The 22312-nt window shown below is 47.5% G+C and overlaps 1 protein-coding gene across 1 annotated transcript in view; it reads right to left on the bottom strand.

Moving 5' to 3' along the window:
• Positions 1–22312, bottom strand: part of TMEM145 (transmembrane protein 145) — a 325900-nt gene that overhangs the window by 65123 nt on the left and 238465 nt on the right. The window contains exons 8-9 of the mRNA XM_085615577.1: positions 12401–12469; positions 7334–7414 (exon numbers count right to left, since the gene is read on the bottom strand). Of these exons, the coding sequence (XP_085471703.1) occupies positions 7334–7414; positions 12401–12469 (150 nt within the window). The remainder of the gene's footprint in view (positions 1–7333; positions 7415–12400; positions 12470–22312) is intronic.

A 22312-nucleotide genomic window follows, 5' to 3' on the forward strand; every position in this document is an offset into this window, starting at 1 on the left:
CCTTGTGTGTTGACTAGCAACTAAATGGCTACTACGTAGGCTCCTGTTCCCTCTTCAAAGTTACGAGTGTTGGCGTGCAACTGCTTGTGGGGTGGAGGCTGGTGTGTGCTCTTCAATGTCACTAGTGTTGCCTAGCAACAGCTACCGATGCGCGTTGCTCAGTAGACATGCATTTACAGACCGGTGCGATTCGTTCGTGGAATTTCACACGCTGATTTGCACAGCTTAATTGGGGCAGCATTTCCACAGTGTGCGAACACACTGATTCGCACAGCTTAATTGGGGTATTCCACACACTGATTCACACAGCTTAATTGGGGCAGCATTTCAGCAGTGTGCGAACAAATTGATTTGCATAGCTTAATTGGGAGCGGCAATCCACTTGTGGATGAACCTTTGGCTGTGTTTTTACACGCTGATTCGCACAGCTTTATTGGAGCAACATTTCAGCAATTCAGTACCCTGTGGCTCCAAGTGCGGTTTGACAGATAACCTTTTGCTGATTCGCACAGCAAGTGTGTGGTTCAGAAGTTTGGATTTCTCTGATTCACACATTACACCACAGAACTTTCTCTCCATTTGGCCAACTACCCAAGCACATTTACAATTTCCTTAAAGGTGTGCAATGCAGCAATAGTATTTCGCTGATTTGCACAGCATAAAGTTCAGCATTTTACTTAGTCCTCAGGTGTGCATACAGCATTCTACAATATCTTTAAGTACAACTCTGCAATTTATGTTTACGCTTATTTTCACAGCTTATGGTTACATTATTAGTTTAGTTATTATTTATGTAGTCCAAGAGTATTTTTGCCTACGCATTCACTGTTTTGCGCTGGATGGTATCTTCATGCTATTTGTGAATAATTACTGAACTATATAATTATTTTACAGAAAGGGTCAGTAGTTTATATGTTCACAAGTTAAGCCACCCTAACCAGGGCAACTCCTGTACCAAACATTACGGTGAATCCACCCGATGAAATCTTGTGCATTCCAGGGGATCCACCTATACCATGATTACAGTAGAAGGAATATTTTTTAATTATAGTTCCAATATTGACCATGGCAACAAACTCTGCAGAAATAAAAAGGGATTGTTACTACATTCTTTGGGCCTGGAGGGTTTGAAAGTTTACAATCAACTAAATTACGGTGATAGCTCAAAGGCCAAAATTATTTTAATGAAGTACTTAGACAATTGGATACTTACTTTTCTCCAAATGTATGTATAGGAATTACATGCTATAATTTGTTCCACAGAAAGCAGGAGAGGAATGAGTCAATTGATGAATATGTTACTGCTTTGAAAGAACTGGTACTGGATTGTCGTTTTTGAGTCACACAAGATGAGCTAGTGAAAGACCAAGTTGTAATGCACGCTCATGACCCATCTATTCAGGAGAGACTGGATAAATAGGGCCAGTCCTTTGAAAGATGTAATGTCTGCCGTAAGAAAATCCTGAGTTGTCTGGCAGAACGGCTAAAGTACTCAAGAAGGATAATTCTCTAGTAGAACATGAAACAGTAAACCAGAGTAATGGCCAACAACCCTAAAGTATTTAAATCCATCAAACGTGTACAAAAAAGATGGTGATAAAAACCGTTTAAGAAAGAAACTAAAGTGCTTTGTGTGTAATAGTAAACAACATTTGGTCAATGACAGAAATTGTCCACCCAATAAACAAAAGTGCAGCAACTGTGGAACAATGGATCATTTTGCTCGAGTGTGTAAAACTAAAATGTTAAGAAAGGATAAAGTCAAATGTATAGAGGAAGGTGCAACACATTATTCAAGTGAGGAAGAAGATGATGATAATGATTTAGGTGTTATGACAATAAGAGAGAAGATAGTTCTAAACATGGGCAATGGAAATGACAAATGTAAACCTTTCTGCTTATTGAAAATGGGGGGAGTAAATATTCGCATTGCTGTAGATTCAGGTTCGCTATTCACTATAGTTAATGAATCAGTATGTAAAGATAAATTTGTGGACAAATTGGGTTCCAGTCTTAGTGAAACAGATATTGCACCAGAGAGTTATACTGGTGAAACCATAGAGTTGTTGGGTTGCAGAAATGTAATCTTTAGATTCAAGAACAGGAAGGCATTGGGTAAGGTGTGTATTTCCAAGAAAGGTCCTTCAATCCAACGGAATAGAACAAGTATTGGTGCTTGATGAAAAGAAGGTTTTAAGTAAAAGCATGTGTGATGTATTTCCAAATGTTTTTGCTGGAAGAATTGGGAAGATGGAAGATGGAAGGATTCAAACACAAAATAGTTTTTAGCAGAATACTTCTCCCAAAGTACATAAACTCAGGAGTGTTCTCATATCTATAAGGGAAGAGGTAGAAAACGTTTAGTTAAGGATGGTTTGATAGAACCGGTGGAGTCATCAGAGTGGATAGCTCCATTAGTAATTGCAAGGCAAGCTAATGGAAAGATCAGATTATGTATTGCTCTTCACCATCTTAATGCTAATATTTGGTTGAGCAATTCCTGTTACCAAACATCAGCGAGATGTTGACTAAAACTAGGGGAATGGAATTTTTTTCCACCATTGATTCTTCCCAAGCGTACCACCAAATTCCTTTGTGTGAGGACAGTAAGAAGTACACAGCTTTTATTTCTCATGCAAGATGTTTTTAGTTTACAAGAATGCCATTTGATTTGGCTTCTGCTGCACCTGGTTTTCAGCGTTTAATGTTCAATATATTTGGAAAATTGGACTGCTTTTTAGTTTTTCGAGATAATATTCTTGTAATGGGTAAGGATACTAATGACCATAATGATAAACTCAAGCATGTTTTGTCGTTTTTGAAAAAGTATGGTTTAATGGTAGAATATGAAAAATGCTGATTTTCTGAGAGGCAGGTGATGCACTTAAATTGGATCCCTGCGGCACTAATGTCATGACCTTAGACTAAACTAGTGGAAGCTATTAAAAGTAAAGAAGAAGTAAAATCTTTTCTAGAAATGTTGAATTTATTTTCAAATTTGGCAGTAATTTTTCTAAGAGAACCTTACACATTAGGCAGTTAATTTAAAGCTAGTGCAAAATTTGAATGGCTTGTGGAGAGTGAAAAGGAATTTTTAAATCTCAAAAGTGCAATTTCGGCTGCCCCTTGGGAAAAAGCATGATCACCACTGATGCTAGTTGCATAGGTCTTGGGGCAGTTCTATCTCAGTATGATAAAACTGGCAACAAAAGAATATTAGATTATGCTTTAAGATCGTTATCACCAGCTGAAGAAAAGTATGCAGTTATTGAAGGAGAGAAATTGGCGTGTGCATGGACGCTTGAACATTTTCGTTCATTTATTTGGGGCAGAGAAGTGACAATCAAGCGGGATCATAAACCTTTGGTTAAGGTGTTGACAAAGGTAGTTATGAACAATGTTTTATCAAGGTTGGCCAGAATTTCTATGAGATTACTAGACTTCATTTACAGATTGGAAAAGAAGTGCAGGCCCGATTTTATGTCACGGTTGCCTATTCAAATTATGGAAAACCAAGATGAATTGTTGGATGACGTCCAGTTTGCTTGGGTATGGGACTATGGTTTGGATTATTTCACCAAGTAAGAGTGCGATATTGAATATAACAGGGATTTAACGATAAAGAAGGTAACTGACTCCATAAGTAAGGGTTGGCTACCAAAAGTAGAGTTGAAGGAACGTAGGCCTTTCTGGGAGGTCAGAAATGAGTTAACATGCTGTAGTGTTGTGAGAAGAGAAAGACTGATTCCACCTGAATCCTTAAGAGAATAAATAATTTCCCTGTGTCATGAAGGGCTTTTAGGTACCATTAAGGCAAAGTTTAATGTGAAAAGTGTCTACTGGTGGCCTGATATTGACATCAAAATTGAGAGAGAAGTAAGAGAGTGCGGCATATGTATGTCTGCAGATGAAACTCTTAAAACGTTAAGGCCTTCAATGAGTGACTTTAAGTGTTCAGAGTCCCCATGGGAGTGTGTTGCCGTTGACATATGAGACCAGTAGGGAGTTCTGGCAAGTGCATAATTTCTCTTATGGATGTGTTTTCTAAGTGGCCAATTGTGAAAATCATTAAGAAATTAGATACTGATACTATGAGATAAAAAATGTTGATTACATTTTCCTAAATGAAGGTACTCCCGCTACTATTATCAGTGCAATTAACCTCAGATTTGTTTACACAGTATTTTAGCAAGTGTGGCATTAAATATAAAACAACTTAGTTGTATAATCCCAGTGGGAATGGCATGATAGAGCGGTACAACAGAGTTTTGAAATGGGCTATTCAATTGGCATGCAGAAACAACATTCTCTGGGAAATTCAAGTTTTTAAAACTTTATGGTCTTACAGAGTAACGGAAGTTGAAGCAACAAAATGTTCTTCTTTTGAATTTATGAGGGGAAGGAAGTGAGGATGCAAAATGGAATCCTGGATGGTTAAAAGCTCTAGTAAATGTAAGTTGGTCATTGTTAGAAGTTAAAAACAATCCTTTGCAAAAACATGACAAATATCAAAAATATAATGATGCTAAGTACAACACTCGACACACTAATCTTGAGGTAGGGCAAGTGGTGCAGATTAAAAAACCTGGAATAGTTTCAAAAAGTATGAGCTAGTTTTTTTTAACCTCAACGTATTATGGAGGTGATGAAAAATTCAGCAAGGCTAGAAAATGGGAAATGCTGGAATCTTAAAAGGGTAGCACTGTGGGGACAAGGACAAGTTAACAATGGGAACGACAAATGGTTAGAGTTAGAACCTGATTCAGGACAGCGTATGAATCAAGAAAGTCTGGAGGGTACTAGTGGTAGCACTAGTGGTGTAGTCACAGAAAACAGTGCTGATTAAATTACCGGGAAGGATTGTAAATTGATGGCTGTCGTTTCTGAAGGCAGTATAATTGAAAATACTGGAGACAAGAGCGCTGGTGTTAATAGTAGATCGAGAAGAGTCACCAAGCGACCTGTCGCATTGGATGAATATGTGTGTGACTACTTGGCATAGGCATTCATCATCTGTATTATTTCTGAAAGTACATATAATGTCAAAATAATATATTCAATCTTTGATTGTATGTTCAATGTTATTTTTTTTGGTTTTTATTGTGTTTTTGTTTATTGTGTAAGGGGGAGTTGTGTAGTGTGGGGTATCTACAGAACCATGCAACGCCATATAGAATGTTTGGGTCACAATGATGGTCTCCTTGGAGACCAGGGCCGCGCTGCTGTGAGTGAGGGGCAGTTGGCAGTTGAGGAGCCCAGTCGCCGGTCCCACTACTTGCCTAGTCTCTAATAAAGTGTTATTACTCACTTTAGTGTAGTGTCTTCACTACACAGGCCTTCTAGGCATTTAAGGTAAGTCAGAGTACCTCTTTCACTGGCAGCCGGTGGAGGGTTCTGCAGTGCTGAGAAGTGGTTTGTTTTTTAGGAGATATAATGCATTTACGACCTCCGGACAAAGTCAGAGTAAAAGATTCATCAGTGACAACCAACGCACGTGTTATAAGAGACCCCGCTTTACTTAAGTCTCTTCAGGACTGGGTCATTCATCTTCATTTTACTTTCTGACTTTGAGTGAATGATTGGGCTCACCCTTTCTGAAAGACTGTAGTTACACATGCTGTAACAGATTCCCAGAGGGCCTCTCCACCCACGGCCATGTACTCAACCCAAAGATAAATCCATAGCCTTGGTGAAAAACGGTAATAGCTGCTTTTAGTCTAAGTTCCATAAAACTGTCTGTAGTAGGACCTCTGCTGCAGAAAGTTGTCTGTGACAATTATCTTAAGTGGTCTATTTACACCTCCTGTAAATAAAACCATATATATATTACATAGTTTAGCTTTAACTAGTAAATAAATGTACTCACATTGCCCATTAACAGGAACCAGGAGAAAGGATCTGACACACACTTTAACTGCCTGTATGTCACATTTTCCAGCTCCCAAGCATCAACCTACACATATGTCATAACCATGATAATATACTCCAGAAATATCATCCAGGTAAGTGTGGATATACTTTTTACTGCACTGTGACGATATTTTGGACTCATTATATATCTTCATACAAACGTATTTCTCATGTAAACTATAGTAAAAACTTGAAGAAGGTGACAGGTCATAGACTTCAAGGGACCATCAGTGAATAAACAGATCTCAAACCACAGCTGACATCATCAAAGGAACATCCTAGTCTTCTGTTGGGATTGAGCTGGGCGAAGAGAACCAGATGGCCCCTTTCAGGAGAGGGACACTGACCACTTAACACTCCTTCTATTTACAGGAAAAACTCTTGAGAAGGGCAGTAGCTAACCAGCTTCTTAAGCACGAGACGTTCATAACCTCTCCCAACCCTACCAATCAATGTTTTGCCCACACTTTAGTTTAGAGATTGAGCCTTCCATGAAATTTAGGACAATCTGTTTATCACTGATGAACATGATTCACGGCTCAAGGTGCATCGTCACCTTTCAGCAGCCCGTGATACCATTTACCACTTAAAACTCATTAATCACGCATGGACATTAGTGACAAAATCTTAAATAAGTCCACCACGTACCCCACTGGCAGAAAATAATTTATACAGATTAATCCTCTAGATCTTCTCCAAATCTTGTTTCCTGCGGTCTTCCTGGGATCTGTAGTCGCTCCCAAGATGTTTCACCTGTGAATGAGCTACTGGCAGTGTTACCTACCAACAAGGCATTGGTCCCAACCAATACTATCATGTCACTCAACTACACCTGAAAGGGTTGCCATCTAATGACACACTCAACCTCAGATCCTGCCCAATGTCCATGGAGTATCTGAAAGTCAACCCAACAAAGACCGAGGTAGTCCTCCTAAATGAGGAGGCCTTGCACCCTTCACACAAGAGTCTCTTCACTATCTGGACTGTAATGCTCTCTTTCTGGCCCCTTGGCTAACTAGGGGACAATAATGGTCCTCAGTTCACATTGTAAATGCATCTCTACATCTATGATTCCTCCCAAGTTGGCTATTACTACAGTGCTCGGCTGCCCTTTGCGTCTAGGAGCCCACGTCGTAAAAATGAAATAAAATAAAATACATCAAATACCAAGACAAAGGGGCATGTGACATTCTTTCATGGAGCAGAGACAGCAAAGCAGTTTCCATTGAGAGGAAGCATGTGTGGCTTGTAAATGGATGCATGTTCTGGGATTCCTGGGGGTGGCGTGTTGACTGCGTGTGGAAGCATGTGCTGTGTTACAGAGCAGGGGTATTCCTTGGGTTGTAGATGTGGATTGTATATGACAGCAGCATGTTTGGAGCAGGCAGGTATCATTTGCAGCAGGACGAGGCCCTATACTTACCCAAGATCTTAAGGCTGGGCTTCCCGACACCATCGTTGGCGTACTGCCCCCAGTAAGTGCAGAAGAACATCAGGCTCAGAACTACGGAATCAAAGAAGAGACATATCAGTGGTCCACTGTGTGTAGAGACACAGCAGCGTTTGAACTCTCGCTCTGTTGCTTGAATCTTGACAGCATCTCAGGCTCTAGAAGCTAGAACATCAGGACAGCCATTCCTCTCATGTCATTTGATAATTATCCTTCATGCTCCTAAGAGCGGTCTATGTCAGCAGGATCTCAGACGAACCTTACCTATCCACCCTCATTTTCATCGGGCAAACCTCTTCTGTTGACACAAGTGGCCATGGTTAGGCTTCCTCGATTGTTACTTACAGCAACCTTCTGAAACTTCTTTATCCAGTTGTATATCAGAATATTGTCTGACATAAATACCATGTCCTAAATATTGTTTACTAAAATATAGCTCCATTGAGTGTAGATTTTTTTTTTATTCACGCTAATAGGCGATATTTTGTAAACAATATTTTGGACAATATATTTTAGTGAGATGTTATTTAGGTAACAGTATTCTTGTGTCCAACAGTCAAAACCTGCAAGCCATGACTCACATCCATCCCCTGGATCGCTTCTAATCTGACCCACATTCATAAGACGTCCCTTGCCTATCCAGCTTCATGCCCATCATTCTAACCGCCCCAATTACATATTACACCCATTAGACCATTAGACAAACCTTTTCTATCCACTCTCGTGGGCATGAGCCGAACCTCCTCTTAACAGACTAACCTTAATCAGCGGAACCTTACCCATCAACTGTCCTTTATCGGCCCTCACGACAGTCGATCTGCTTGTATCCACTTCTACTCGCATGCGTGAGCCGAATATCTTCTATCCCAACTCATACCCATCCGTGGAACCGCTTCTGTCCTGACTGATGTCCATCAGCCAAATCACCTATTTTCTCCCTCATTTCCCTCTTGTGAATCGCCTCTATCCTGATTCACCTCTATTGGCAGAACATCTTTTCTCCTCCCTCAGACCCACCAGCGGAGTGGGACATTCTGCGATTTTATTCTTAAAGAAAGATGCCAGTTGTTCACACCATTTGGCCGAGGGCACTGCACTATGGTGACATGCTACAAGATCAAGGAATTTTTTAACATTCTTGAAGATGTTAGTTGGTTTATTATCTGCCTTATCAATTTTATCCTTGTACGAATGAATTTTTGTAACGTTGGTTAGATTAATGTAACTTTTAAGTGCTAGCTTGTATTTGATTTTCTCCTGCGTCATGTAATGGCTATGACAGGCTCTTTCAGCCTTCTCACAAGTTTTTGTTTGCCTGCCTAAGGGATTTGTCCTGCCTATCGGGGGACTCAGAGGGAGAAGGGGGCTAGCTGTACCACTGAAGATCAAACCCAATTGTCAAAAAACCTGAATGTGTGAATCAAGTGGACCAGAAAAGGACGGTGCTGAGTTTTCCAAGATGGTTAACAAACTGTCCTGGGAGATCCTGGAAACAAGCCAGGGTTTGCTAATAAGGGCAGATGTTTTCCGACTTCCAGATGAGGTTGACTCCCAACCAAATTGGATTAAGAGGTGATCAGTTCATAGGAGATGGAAGGAGTCAGACGTACTTAGGTTTATATCTGAAAAAATAATGTCAATAGTACCTGCCCCCCTGTGTGCGTGGGATTAGCGACGGATTGAGACAAGTCAAGTAGGGCCATGATATTGATAAGACTAAGAGTGTCCTCATCGAGGGGAATCCCAGGGGATATTGAAATTCCAGAGTATGATGCAGTGTGAAAAGCGTAGTAAGTCCAGCAATGCCACTCCAATGAGGGAGTTGAGAAAAGGGCCAGCGGGTCGATAAATAAGAAGACCCCCGACTACCTGTTGGGCATTCGGAGTTAGGCAGAAGCCGAGGACTTCCGCCTCTAATAGGTCCTTGTCCACAAAAGTTGTGCACAGATCCGTATCCTTAAAAATAATGTCTACACCTCCCCCTCTACCATTAGTGCGCTCAAGATTCTGAATCTTGGATCCCGCTGCAATGGCAGTTTCTAGGAAAGGTTTAGAAGAGCCTAACATTCAAGTTTCAGTAATAAAAAGGACGATGCTTTGATCAACTGTGCCAAAAGCTGCAGACAAGTCTAACCAGTGCGATATCCTTTCCCCGGTTAGCCTCCGATCTTAGTTCATCCAATACAGTCTCCATTACAGACTCTGTGCTGTGCAAAGGTCAAAAACTGGTTTGAGCCAAGTGAGGAAAAGAGGTGTCCTGTAGATGCTAACACAGTTCTTGGGCAACAGGGCCTCTAAAAGTATTGCCGGAAAAGCGAGCAGAGAGATAGGTCTGTACTTTTTCAGCACCATGGGGTCCGCCCCTTGTTTTTTCAGACAGGGAATCACTTCCGCTTGTCTGAAGGCGTTCGGCACAATTCCTTGTTAAAAAGATTGATGAAGTAAGGTTACCAGAGGAGAATGTATTATGGTAACAAGCCCTTTCAAATGGTGGTCAAGGGTCCCTCTGTGAACCTGATCTAACTTTGGAAAATTGGTCGGCCAGTCGCCCCTCATCATTCCCAGAGAAATAAGTCGATGTTATACCGTTAACCACCTTTTTTGGTTGCACTGGACTTGAGTAGCAGGTGGTGATACACTCTTTAATTGTCTTTATTTCATCAATAAAAAGGCTGTTGAGTTTGTCAAATATTTGCTGAGCTATTGGCCGTTCTTCTTAAAATGGTCTAAACATGGTATGTTGTTTATTCATGAGTGTGGACATAAGAAATTAGAGACAGTTGCTATGTGCCACTCGCAACTCATTTTTAATATATTTCTCTTGTGAAGAAGAATTTTCTCCTCCCTATAGGGGCGGGGCAGGGAGTTTTTTTTTTTAGATATGAGCCATACACAACAGGGTTATAGAGACAACGTGCACAACATTTTTCTGATCTTCCTCAGGTGTTGGTTCCTCCATAGATACAGGAGTGCTGCCGATGATGACAAATTAAGCAAATTAGAGAGAACCCGCCAACTGGCTCTCGGGTAGTTTCTTATGTGAGGTGCTTCCTACATTTTTATACATCTTTACTTTCATTTTTTCACATATGGTTTATCCTTAGGTACAGGGCATCCTTTTTAAATATAACACGCCTACGGGGGTGTTCATAGAGAGAGACTAGAACCGTTCCTGTCCTAAATGTAAACTAGGGAGATCCCATGTATTAAGAATTCGGTGTGTGAGACATATCTCTGGCAACACCCCCAGGATGTGGAACGCTCTTCATAGAGTCCTCAGATGCAGCCCCTCCTTCCCCTGTTTCAAAAGGGACTTGAAAATCCATCTCCTTAACAAATACTTTCCTGACCAACGTCAATTAACTTAGACTTCAATATCCGAGTTTACTCCTCTCGCTTGATATTCAAGGATAGTTGGTGACTGGACTGTGTTAACCACCTTATCTTCCATGCTGTATTTTTTCTATCCCTGGTTTTGCTTCTTTACTGCCTGCCTACCATGTAATGCAACTTCCGTCTGTTTTTCTTTACAGTATGTATGTAAAGCGCTCTGATATATACGGGGCAAGCTAGCGCTATGTAAAACTTTTAAAATATATATATATTTTTTTAATAAAATATCAAGGGCTTTTGTTATGATTGAATGGTTTGAGTGGAGGGGGCTCTTGGCGTTTTTCCCTCTATAGCTCCTTTTTGTTTATCGGGACATATTTCCAGAGGGCAAGTCACCTAAATCATAAACTTTCCTGCTGGGGAATAGACCTTCTCCAGAATCTTAAGAGTTTCTTTTCTTTTGCTTGTTTGTAGCTTCCTCTCTCCTATTACTAATCAGATTTAGTCAGCATCAACTTTGTGTTATATTTGACGAATCCCTCTTTAAATTTGACTTTAAGTTCTTACACATATGCCACTGTTCTTATAACTGGTGCAGTTTAAGTTTGGTCTCCTAAGGTCTTCAGTGAACCCTGGTGCTAGTTTTGCCCCATGAGTTACACGCGGGTTCGATAATGGTGCATATCGATCAGTCGCCACTGATAGCCAGCTCCTGAATTCTTGTTCTGCTTCAGGAACTGAGTCACTCAGCGTGGGGACAGTCTGTCAAACTGTGGACATCATCTCATTCATCTGAACTCGTTTCCACTTTCGTACATTTCTAATTTCCAATGTTTGAGTGTAAGAGTCCTTCCATATATGGATAGAGAACTCTATCAAGTAACGGTCTGACCATCATATTAGTACGAAGTCGCCTTTCTTGATTGACCCTTGTACTGTACAAAACAATAAAGTTTGTTGTTAAAAAAAGTAACGGTCTGACCAGATGCTGGGTGTAATTTAATATTGGTATCCTTAAATTTAATGTCCAAATCAAATCCAAAGCGTGTCCTTTTATATGAGTGGATTCAGTTATGTGCTGTTGAAAATTTAAAGCGGTCATTGAGTCAATATAATTCTGGCCTTTCAAATCTTTATCAGGCGGGTCGATCCAAAAGTTAAAAGCACCTTTAATCATCGATTGCGATTACTGAGAGGCTAAAGGACACATTACTTCAAACATTTGGTTACCACAGATAGCCACGTAAAGAGGGAGTGATATACAAGTAAGTACACAATAGAACTATTATTGAATACAAGTTTTAGAAGTAAAAGATCTACCTCTTCGACTGAGGTGCATTGCAGCGGACTGTTCCTCCGTTGATTATATATAAAAGTTGCTACCTCCCCCGCCTCCTCTCTTATTAGATGCTCTGCTTGTACAGTATAATAAGTAATATTCCTCAGGAGTTGCCTCCAGTAATCCAGCTGCCATCCTGCTCTGTTCTGACTCAGGCCTGTCAGCTGAGCATCTCCTCCAATACTCATTCACTGCACTCCAGTCACAGGCTATGGTGGCTCTCATTATTAACTTTATAATTTTCACTTGGAAATGAATCCACAAAGAGAACGAAACAGAGAGGACAACTCATTAAAGAGAAAAGATGGATGAACAGGTAATGAAAGGAAATGTTGGCAAAAAAAGTAGCGTAATATTTAGGTACTCACCTTCCAGACCAGCTGCGATCATGAACATCTTGTAAGTGGTGTGTAACAGCTGTCGCCCCTTCAGGATGTCTGTAGGATGCAAGAAGAGTGAAGTCAGTACTGAGAAGGGTGAGGATCAGGTTCTAGTCACGAGGTGAAAAACAACATTGTACCAAGTGGAGCATCCAGAAGAGAGCTGAGAAGACCACCCTGCCAAAGAGAACAAGGGCATGCTTCCCATGAACTAGTGCCAAGGGAGCATCCAGCAGAGAGCTGAGAAGACCACCCTGCACAAGAGAACAAGAGCATCCTTCCCATGAACCAGTGCCGATGGAGCATCCAGCAGAGAGCTGAGAAGACCACCCTGCCCAAGAGAACAGGAGCTTCCTTTCCATTAACCAGTGCCAAGGGGAGCATCCAGCAGAGAGCTGAGAAGACCACCCTGCCAAAGAGAACAAGGGCATCCTTCCCATGAACCAGTGCCAAGGGGAGCATCCAGCAGAGAGATGAGAAGACCACCCTGCCAAAGACAACACGAGCATCCTTCCCATGAACCAGTGCCGATGGAGCATCCAGCAGAGAGCTGAGAGGACTACCCTGCCAAAGACAACAAGAGCATCCTTCCCATGAACCAGTGCCAAGGGGAGCATCCAGCAGAGAGCTGAGAAGACCACCCTGCCCAAGAGAACAAGAGGATCCTTCCCATGAACCAGTGCCAAGGAGAGCATCCAGCAGAGAGCTGAGAAGACCACCCTGCCCAAGAGAACAGGAGCTTTCTTCCCATGAACCAGTGCCAAGGGGAGCGTCCAGCAGAGAGCTGAGAAGACCACCCTGCCCAAGAGAACAAGGACATCCTTCCCATCAACCAGTGCCAAGGAGGGAATACATCAGAGAGACGAAAAGACCACCCTGTCAAAAAGAACAAGAGCATCCTTCCCATGAACCAGTGCCAATGGAGCATTCAGCAGAGAGCTGAGAAGACCGCCCTGCCCAAGAGAACAGGAGCTTCCTTCCCATGAACCAGTGCCAAGGGGAGCATCCAGCAGAGAGGTGAGAAGACCACCCTGCCCAAGAGAACAAGAGCATCATCCCATGAACCAGTGCCAAGGAGAGCATCCAGCAGAGGGACGAAAAGGCCACCCTGCGAAAGAGAACAAGATCATCCTTCCCATGATCCAGTGTCAATGGAGCATCCAGCAGAGAGCTGAGAAGACCACCCTGCAAAAGAGAACAAGAGCATCCTTCCCATGAACCAGTGCCAATGGAGCCTCCAGCAGAGAGCTGAGAAGACCACCCTGCCCAAGAGAACAAGAGCTTCCTTCCCATGAACCAGTGCCAAGGGGAGCATCCAGCAGAGAGCTGAGAAGACCACCCTGCCCAAGAGAACAAGGACATCCTTCCCATGAACCAGTGCCAGGGGGAGCATCCAGCAGAGAGCTGAGAAGACCACCCTGCCCAAGAGAACAAGAGCATCCTTCCCATGAACCAGTGCCGGAGGGAGCATCCAGCAGAGAGGTGAGAAGACCGCCCTGCCCAAGAGAACAGGAGCATCCTTCCCATGAACCAGTGCAGAGGGGAGCATCCAGCAGAGAGCTGAGAAGACCACCCCGCAAAAGAGAACAAGAGCATCCTTCCCATGTACCAGTGCCAAGGGGAGCATCCAGCAGAGAGCTGAGAAGACCGCCCTGCCCAAGAGAACAAGAGGATCCTTCCCATGAACCAGTGCCAAGGAGAGCATACAGCAGAGAGACGAAAAGACCACCCTGCCAAAGAGAATAAGAGCATCCTTCCAATGAACCAGTGCCAAGGAAAACAACCTGACCTTGGAATACTGCAATCCTGCCCACGAGGCTAAGGAAAGCATTCAGACTCTGGGTCCGTAGAATGCATGCTACCCAGGAGACCAAGGGAAACACCTTACCTCAGGAGGACTCCATTCTACATAGACGGTCAAAAACGGAAACCAGCCTACGAGCCAGAGGGGAATGTCAAACCTTGCGAATGAGAAAAACGTCCTACTCATGGGGCAGAGAAGAACATTCCGCTCATGAACCAGATGGAACTAGCTTATGGAGGATACAGGGACCCGGTTAGCCCAGCTGAAAAAGTTACCTCCTCAAAGTCTGGAGTGCAGAGTTCAAAACTTCAGGATTTCACAGGAGAAGCTCAACTGATTCCAGCCAAAGGTCCAGGACCTGGGAAGGTACCTCTTGGGGATTAGGAACCCACTCCATCAAAGGCCAGCTGGGCTCAGGCGTGTCCAGTTAGAGAAGTTGTAGGTCCAGGCAGAGCAGTCGTAGGTCCAAGTAGGGCAGTTGTAGGTCCAGGTAGGGCAGTTGTAGGTCCAGGCAGGGCAGTTGTAGGTCCAGGCAGGGCAGTTGTAGGTCCAGGCAGGGCAGTTGTAGTTTCAGGCAGGGCCAGCTGCAGGTCCAGGCAGGGCAGCTGTAGGTCCAGGCAGGGCAGTTGTAGGTCCAGGCAGGGCAGTTTTAGGTCCAGGCAGGGCAGTTGTAGGTTCAGGCAGGGCAGTTGTAGATCCAGGCAGGGCAGTTTTAGGTCCAGACAGGGCAGTTGTAGATCCAGGCAGGGCAGTTGTAGGTCCAGGCAGGGCAGTTGTAGATCCAGGCAGGCCAGCTGCAGGTCCAGGCAGGGCAGCTGTAGGTCCAGGCAGGGCAGTCACAGGTTCAGTGCAAGAGTAATCTACAGCCATTTCCTGCAGTTAGCCTTGGACACAGCACCAGGACACTCAATGGAATACCTGTGCACTCTACAAATCCCCAATCAAATCAGTTGCAGCAGGTCAGCTGGCAGTTGCATGCAGGGAGGCCTCTGGAGCTTGTTGTGTCCCTGTAGGTCAGAACAGGAGATTAGCCAAGTGACCCTTGAAATTTCTTAGGTTAACCTGGGATGAAGGGAGCAGGTCCAGTCTTCGTTCTCAGAGAGCAGGGCAAGCATCAAGCAGAAGGGCAGTCATCTGAAGAACAAGACAGGCCTCCAGCAGCAGGGCGTTCTCTGGGGAACAAGGCATGACTCAAGCAGCAGGGCAGTCCCCTGGGGAACAAATCAGTCCTTCTTCTGTAATGTTCACAGGTCCAGGTGTGTACAGAGGAGTGGCTCAGGAGGTCCAGAATGTATAGCTGATTTCCCCCTTTGAACTGGGGAACACATCTAATCCACCCCAGATCTGGGTCTAGAATGTTCCTTCCTTCCCCTTTCTTCTCCTGCCCAAGCTCCAAATGGTCTAGGGGGTGACAATTGACTGGTATCAAGTTATTTTTGTGAGTGTTGGAGGCAAGCCCTTTGAAATGTAAGTAGGGCAGGAAACATCTCTGGCCCCAGCCTTCATATCCTGGCAGGATGTTGTGAGAAAGTGCCATCTTTCTTGCATGGTATGCCCCCACTTTTTGCTGAATTGCTGATGTACTGTGACTGAGTGTCCCCTTGGCTCCTGCCAATCAGGTACCCAGGGCCCATGTTCCTTCCCTAAAACTGTGTTGAAACCTAAACCCAATTGGTAACTCTGGCCACATGTCAGCCCCTGGTAAATGGTACACCAGGCACTCAGGGCCTTGTGACCAGAGATGGCACTTATTGTGCCACCCTTAGAGGCCCTGTACCCTGACACACACACACTGCCCTTGCAGGCTGAGTGTCTGGGTGCAGAACAAAACAGAGAGTCGTCATGGCACACATCCCTGTGTGCCATGCCCACAACACACACTGCCCTGGCATATATCAGCCATCCCTCTAGCTGGGTGCCCTATGCCAGTGGTGTGAGTACAGGTGCATGAGCCCTGTGCCCCTACAGTACCCAGGTCCATTTCTGGGCATTGTAAGTGCAGTGCTGCCATTTAAGAGTATATGGTTCTGGGAGATCATCAACATAAACTCCACAGCACCATGATGGCAACACTGAAGACTGAGAAGTTTGGTATCAAACTTCTCAGCACATTAAACTAGCACTGATGCCAGTGTGGGATTTAATGTACAATACATGACAGAGGACGTCTTAGAGATGCCCCCTGAACTTAACCTACAATCCACGTCTTCTCTGAGGGGCTGCCTAGGCTGCCACACAGCAGACATGTTGCTGGACCCCTGGGTAGAGAGCCATCCGCTCTCCTGGGCCTGCAACAATGCACATCCTGGGCGAGGTGCTAGGTCTCCTCTCCAGGATGGGCAGGGGAAGCTTCAAAGGCATGCCGCCTTTTGTGAACTTCTCCAGGCCACTTGCTGTACTCAGCAACTGGCCCATAACGGTTCTGAACCCCAACCTGGCGGGAAGACTGGTTGGAAACCCCAAGGAAGGAAAGGGGGTGTGCTAGCCTCTGCCAACCCCACCCCTCAGGTGGGGGAGGTGAGGTGAAGCACATCTCCGGGCTCTTGCTATCTTGTAGATGGGAAGCCCTACCCAATCAGGACTAGGCTACTGCCCCCCTCCCACAGGAGAGTGGCAGAATAGGGGGTGTACCCACCCCAAGGAAGGGACCCATTGGTCCCTGCCCTTTACCTACCTGTAACGCCCCTAAATGTAGTATTTAGGGGCACCCTGAACCTTCCTTCCTCAGATCCCGAATCCGAAACAAGAAAGAAGAACAAGGAACAAGAAGACCTGCCATGCAGCTGCTAACAAGATAAAGACACCAACTGCTTTGGCCCCAGCCCTACCGACCTGTCGACCCTCAAACCTGCTCCTGCTAAACCCCGGTATCTCCAGTGGTCAGCAACCTCAAAAACCCCAGAGGACCTGACTGCCTTGTGACTCTGACTACCTGGGACTCCCACGAGCAGTGGTACCGCTCAAAGCAAGTAACTGACCCCTGGCATCAGCCAGGAACCGCGAACCCTGCACACTCTGCACCCGCCAAGCCAGGCCTGTGCCGGAGTGGACAAAGACCTCGAGGACGTCCCCCCGGCGACTGTGACCCCGAATCCAGCACCCAAGGACCCACCTCGACGCTCCTGACGACGCCTGCAGCCTCAGAACCAGGGACCCCTCCAACCGTGACCAGCAGAGAGTAAGATTTCCCGACGCCAAAAGGCACCCCTGCACCTGGCGCCCTGCGGCCCCCTGTGCCCAACACCTATCCTCCAACTACCCAACTTACCTCTCGAAGTGATGGTCGCACCTGAAGAATCTTCGTCCCCGAGCTTGCAGCCTTTGTTAGTTTTTGAGCTTCTCCATTGCAATCCATTGAGCGCCCTACGGCTCAAAAGCACCTTGCACCCAGCCGCCTGAGTGCCCCTGGCAGTGCAAATTCTACTCTAATCTACTTCCCCATTTGCCCTGAGCAAGTGACCAGGAGCCCAGCTCCCACAGCCGCGTGGCCTGCTAGCCAGCAGCCACCAACCAAAGGCCCCCTACCTCCCATAGGATAACATTGGGCCTAACTCACTCTGCACCCGGCTGCCCCAGCGCCGCCGAGGGCGTAACAACTGTACTTACCTGACCCTGGGAGACCCCTGAGTCTATGCCCAGAACCTTAACTCTACCAGTCGAGTACTTACCCAAAAGCAGATAACTCACTTGTCTTCCATAGGGTAACATTGACTGGTTTCACTTGGAAATTCTTCTAAGTGTCGAGCTTTGAAACTTTAAAATATTCATCTAGGGGGGCGTGGCCAAGATGGCAACCTAGATGGACGCGAAACTGCGAGGCTCCCCACTCCGGACCCCTTCTACCGGCTATTTTGTGCATCATAACCCCCAATTGAGCGCAAAAGTGGCCGCCAATCGTGAGAGGGAGCGGGGCTGTGTCCGGAGACAGCTGTACACACGTCGTATTGCGGGGAGACCCCGACCCGACACTGAGCGCAGTCTCCTTCCTTGGCGCCCGAGCTGACAGGGAGTTTGCGGAGCTCCGGCTGCGCCTTGGACGACGGAGGGAGCGGTGCTCCAGCGGCGACATAGTGCTTCCTGGCCAAGCGTCCCTCATCGGGCAGGGGCAGCAACCGGAGAGAGACTACGCAGGCCCACCCCGGACCAATCTACGCCCACCTGCGGGCTGCAAGTCGCACCAGGGGAGGCGATGCGTAAATCGAGGCCGAGGCTGTTCGGCCTGGTCGGGCCTGGCGGGCACGGGCGAGCGCTGGCCTTCCTGCAGGTGCAGCGAGAGAACTCTACGCAGGACTCCGCAGGCGGCGGACCAGGTGTTGCGGGGGCTCCGGGCCCAGCTCTCCAGCAGCGGAGCCCCAAGCAGCAACATAATCTGGAAGTGAGGTGAGGAGCTGAGAGCCGGAGGCGAGGGCAGGCCGGGGCCCGGCGGGGCCTGCATGACGCCAGAGACAGCTTACTGCCGCACCCCTTAGAGAAGCAACTGGTGGGCCAGGGCGGGCGGGGGCCCGGGAGTGGCGCCCACGCTAGATGCCGCTGGACGGCCCATACCTGGCCCACGGCAGGAGGAGCGGACCCAGGGCGCGCATGTGGAGTGGAGCCTGAGATGGTGCTTGGGTCCCCCCAACAACGGGGACTAGGAGACCGAGGGAACTGCTTTGGGGTACCACACAGGCGGTCGCCCCCCCCAGATGCGCACGCCGGGGCCTAGTGCGGGGGCCACGTGGAGGCCGGTGGCGTGGACAAAGGACTAACCAGCATAGGCACGCTCTGCTGGGGTGCACCCAGAGGAAGGCCGCTGCCATGGGCGCTAACAACTGGGAGTCTCCGGTGGCCGGACAGAGGGAGACAGGTGCGTCAGGGACCTCTGGCGCGCCTGGGGTGTTGTTTGAGAGAGAGGACCGGGGCCTGGCGGCGGGGGTGCGCGCCTGGCCCGGAACCCCGCTCGCCCGCCGGACTCCCCACCGAGGCGAGGCGTGCCTTGAGACACTGGCGAGATCCCCGAGAGGGGCCACACCACCAGCGCCGACTACCGAACGAAAAGGTGGGCGCGGATCTGACGGAAAGGCACGCCCGGCAGGTGCTACAGCAGGGACCCCATTATGTCCACGACGTGCAAAAAAGGGGAGCGCTCATTGAAGGACATGCTTACCAAAGGCCCCAACTCGGGGGCCCGAGGTCACCACTCCCACCAACCTCGAAGCAGTATACGGAACAGGAGGGGGGGACCTGCCAATTACACGGGGTTCTTGGAGACACTCTTTGACTCGCTCCGCGAGGACTTTCTCACGCTTAAACAAGAAGTGGCTGGAGCGGTGCGGGAGATACGCCGGGAGGTGGACAGGCAGGGGGAGCGCATAGCCACCATTGAGGACACTGAATATGCCAGAAGTGAGGAGATGGAACATTTGCAGCAGGAACTCATCCGCCTCAAAGACCAGCAGGTAGCCCTTCAAGCACATGCGGAGGACCTGGAAAACAGGTCTAGACGCAACAACATTTGCATCCGGGGAATCCTATTGCACACGGAGGGGACAGATGTGACTCAATATTTGCAAGGCCTCTTTCGTGAGATCCTCGGCGAGGGCCCGGACTTTGAGATCCGCATCAACCGCGCTCACCGAGTCGGTTTAGCACGACGTGCACCAGTTCCCCTTCCGGACATTCTGGCCTTTCTCCCAGACTTTCCCTTAAAGGAGCATATTCTTCAGGTGGCCAGATCGAAACAACCTCTCCGCCATCAAGGACACTCAAGACCTATCCCCCATCACTCTCCAAAAACGGAAGATGTTCAAAGAAGTGACTTCCTTCTTAAGAGATAAAGGGACGCCTTATGCTTGGGGCCACCCCTTTCACCTGATCTTTAAATGGAATGGAGCACTACACCAAATGAGGTCTCTCCGAGAGGCCTGTGGTCTCCTGGGCATCGAGCACCGCGACCCAGACGCCTCGCCAGCCCGATCCCAACATTCATCGAGAGGGGAGTGGCAGAGAGTGGGCCGCAATCGCCATCCCGCGGCGGACTTGAAACCAGACCATACTACCATGTCTCAAGAACGAGCATCGGCCCTAGACGCGGTGACCAGAGACACCTCCTCTCCTCAATGATTTGCATGACGATGAGGGACTCATGCGCACTGATTCATGGCTAGCCGGGGAGGGGGGGGAGGAGCGGGGCCTGGGTTGCTGGGGTTCCACGCTTGCACAGGTGACTTCACCATATGCCTGCAATGCACTGGACTACGAGTTCTTGTTGGGTATGTTCTGGGTAGAGGTGCTCGCGGGGTATGCTCAGTTGGGGTTAGGGAGGGGGGAGGAGGTAGGGAGGGGGGAGGAGGGGTGAGGGCCCACAGTTTGGTACATGTTCGGAAGGGGGGGGTGGGGAGGACTCAGGAGCAGCGGGGGGGAGGGAACCTGTGTGTCACGGGGGAAAGGAGCTCTGAAGAGACGCCACGCAGGGGCTACACTCATAGGTCTATGCTATCCCCATGCAGGACTATAGAATGACCGGGGCCACTCTGTCAGTTCTTACCCTAAATGTAAGGGGGCTCAATAATCCCATCAAAAAGCACGCGGTGTTATCGTATTTGGAGAACTCCGGCGCCTCGCTATGTCTATTGCAGGAAACACACCTCCTAACCAAGGATTGGCATCGGATGAGGTCCCGGGCGTTCCCTCAGCAATTTTACTCCTCTACCACTGATAAGAAGGCGGAGGTAGCAATACTTTTTGCTAAACACTTTCACGGTCAGGTGGGAGACAAAGTAGGGGAAATCAAGGGCAGGCTGAAAGCACACACCATTCGGGTGGGCGGTATGTCCATGATTGTAGGGTCCTTATATGTCCCCAACTCAGGTCAAGAATCCTTCCTTAAGGGCGCCCTATCGGAGATTCTAAGTTGCCTAGCCCGATACATACTGGTGGGAGGCAACCTCAATCTGGTCACCGCTTTGGTTCCTCGGGAGCGATTTCACTGGGGGAAAAGACTGGATGGCTCAAAGAGGGTTGGTGGACTTGTGGAGGGAAATGCACCCCCGAACCACACACTACACATTCTATTCCAATGCGCACCACGCTTATGCCAGACTGGACCACTTTATAGGCTCCTCGGAGCTCAGCAGGATCATAGAAGGTGTAGACATTACTCCGGCATCTATATCAGATCACGCTGCTGTGACCGTGACTATAGGGGTTCCCCGGACCAAGGTAGCGGGGGGGAGATGGAGACTGTGGGAGGCCTTACTACAAAGGAAGGGGGTCACCCAACAAATACACAAAAGCATCACTGATTATCTCACACGTAACGATCTGCCTGGCACGCCCTTGACGGCACTCTGGGGAGCACTTAAGGCGGTAGTGAGAGGGGAGTTAATAGCCATCTCGGCAGCGGAATTCAAAGAGCGCAAAGAAAAGCGAGAACCCCTAACCGCTGCGGTGGTCGAACACGAGAGAGGGCACAGCCGCACGGGTGCTCCCAGGATTTGGCGGCAGTTGAGAACTGCTAGAGCGCAGCTAGCTAGCTTGGATATTGACTGTGCCGAATACGCAGCATTGCGGCTCCGTCATACCTATTACGTGGGAGGCGACAAAACGGGGCACCTTCTGGCAAGTGCGCTTAGAGTCCAACGGTCTAAAATCACAACCCTCTGCGATGCACGGGGGAGACCTTAGACAGTGACGCCCAGATAGCGGAGGCCTTTCAAGAGTTCTAAGTGTCCCTATACAGCGCAGACCAGGCTCTTGACAGGGATGGAGAGGCTTACTTGAGCAGAGCAGCAACGACGGCTCTCTCTGCAGACGGCTCCACCTCGCTGGATGCACCTATCAGGATAGAGGAAGTGATCGGGGCGATTTCCTGTCTTAAACCCTTGAAGTCGCTTGGGCCGGACGGCTTCTCCGCCGGCTTTTACAAAACATTCTGCCCGCTGCTGGCACCGCTTCTCACTTGACTCTTTAACTCATTCCCAGGGCCTGGCTCAATACCGGCGGATATGCTTGAGGCAGACATCATTGTACTACCTAAGCCGGGCAAGGACGCCACCCATTGCTCCGCTTATAGGCCCATCTCTCTTCTCAACTTAGACCTTAAACTCTTTACAGGG

This window comes from Triturus cristatus, chromosome 7 (assembly GCF_964204655.1).
Source record: "Triturus cristatus chromosome 7, aTriCri1.1, whole genome shotgun sequence".
Classification (NCBI taxonomy): Eukaryota; Metazoa; Chordata; class Amphibia; order Caudata; family Salamandridae; genus Triturus; species Triturus cristatus.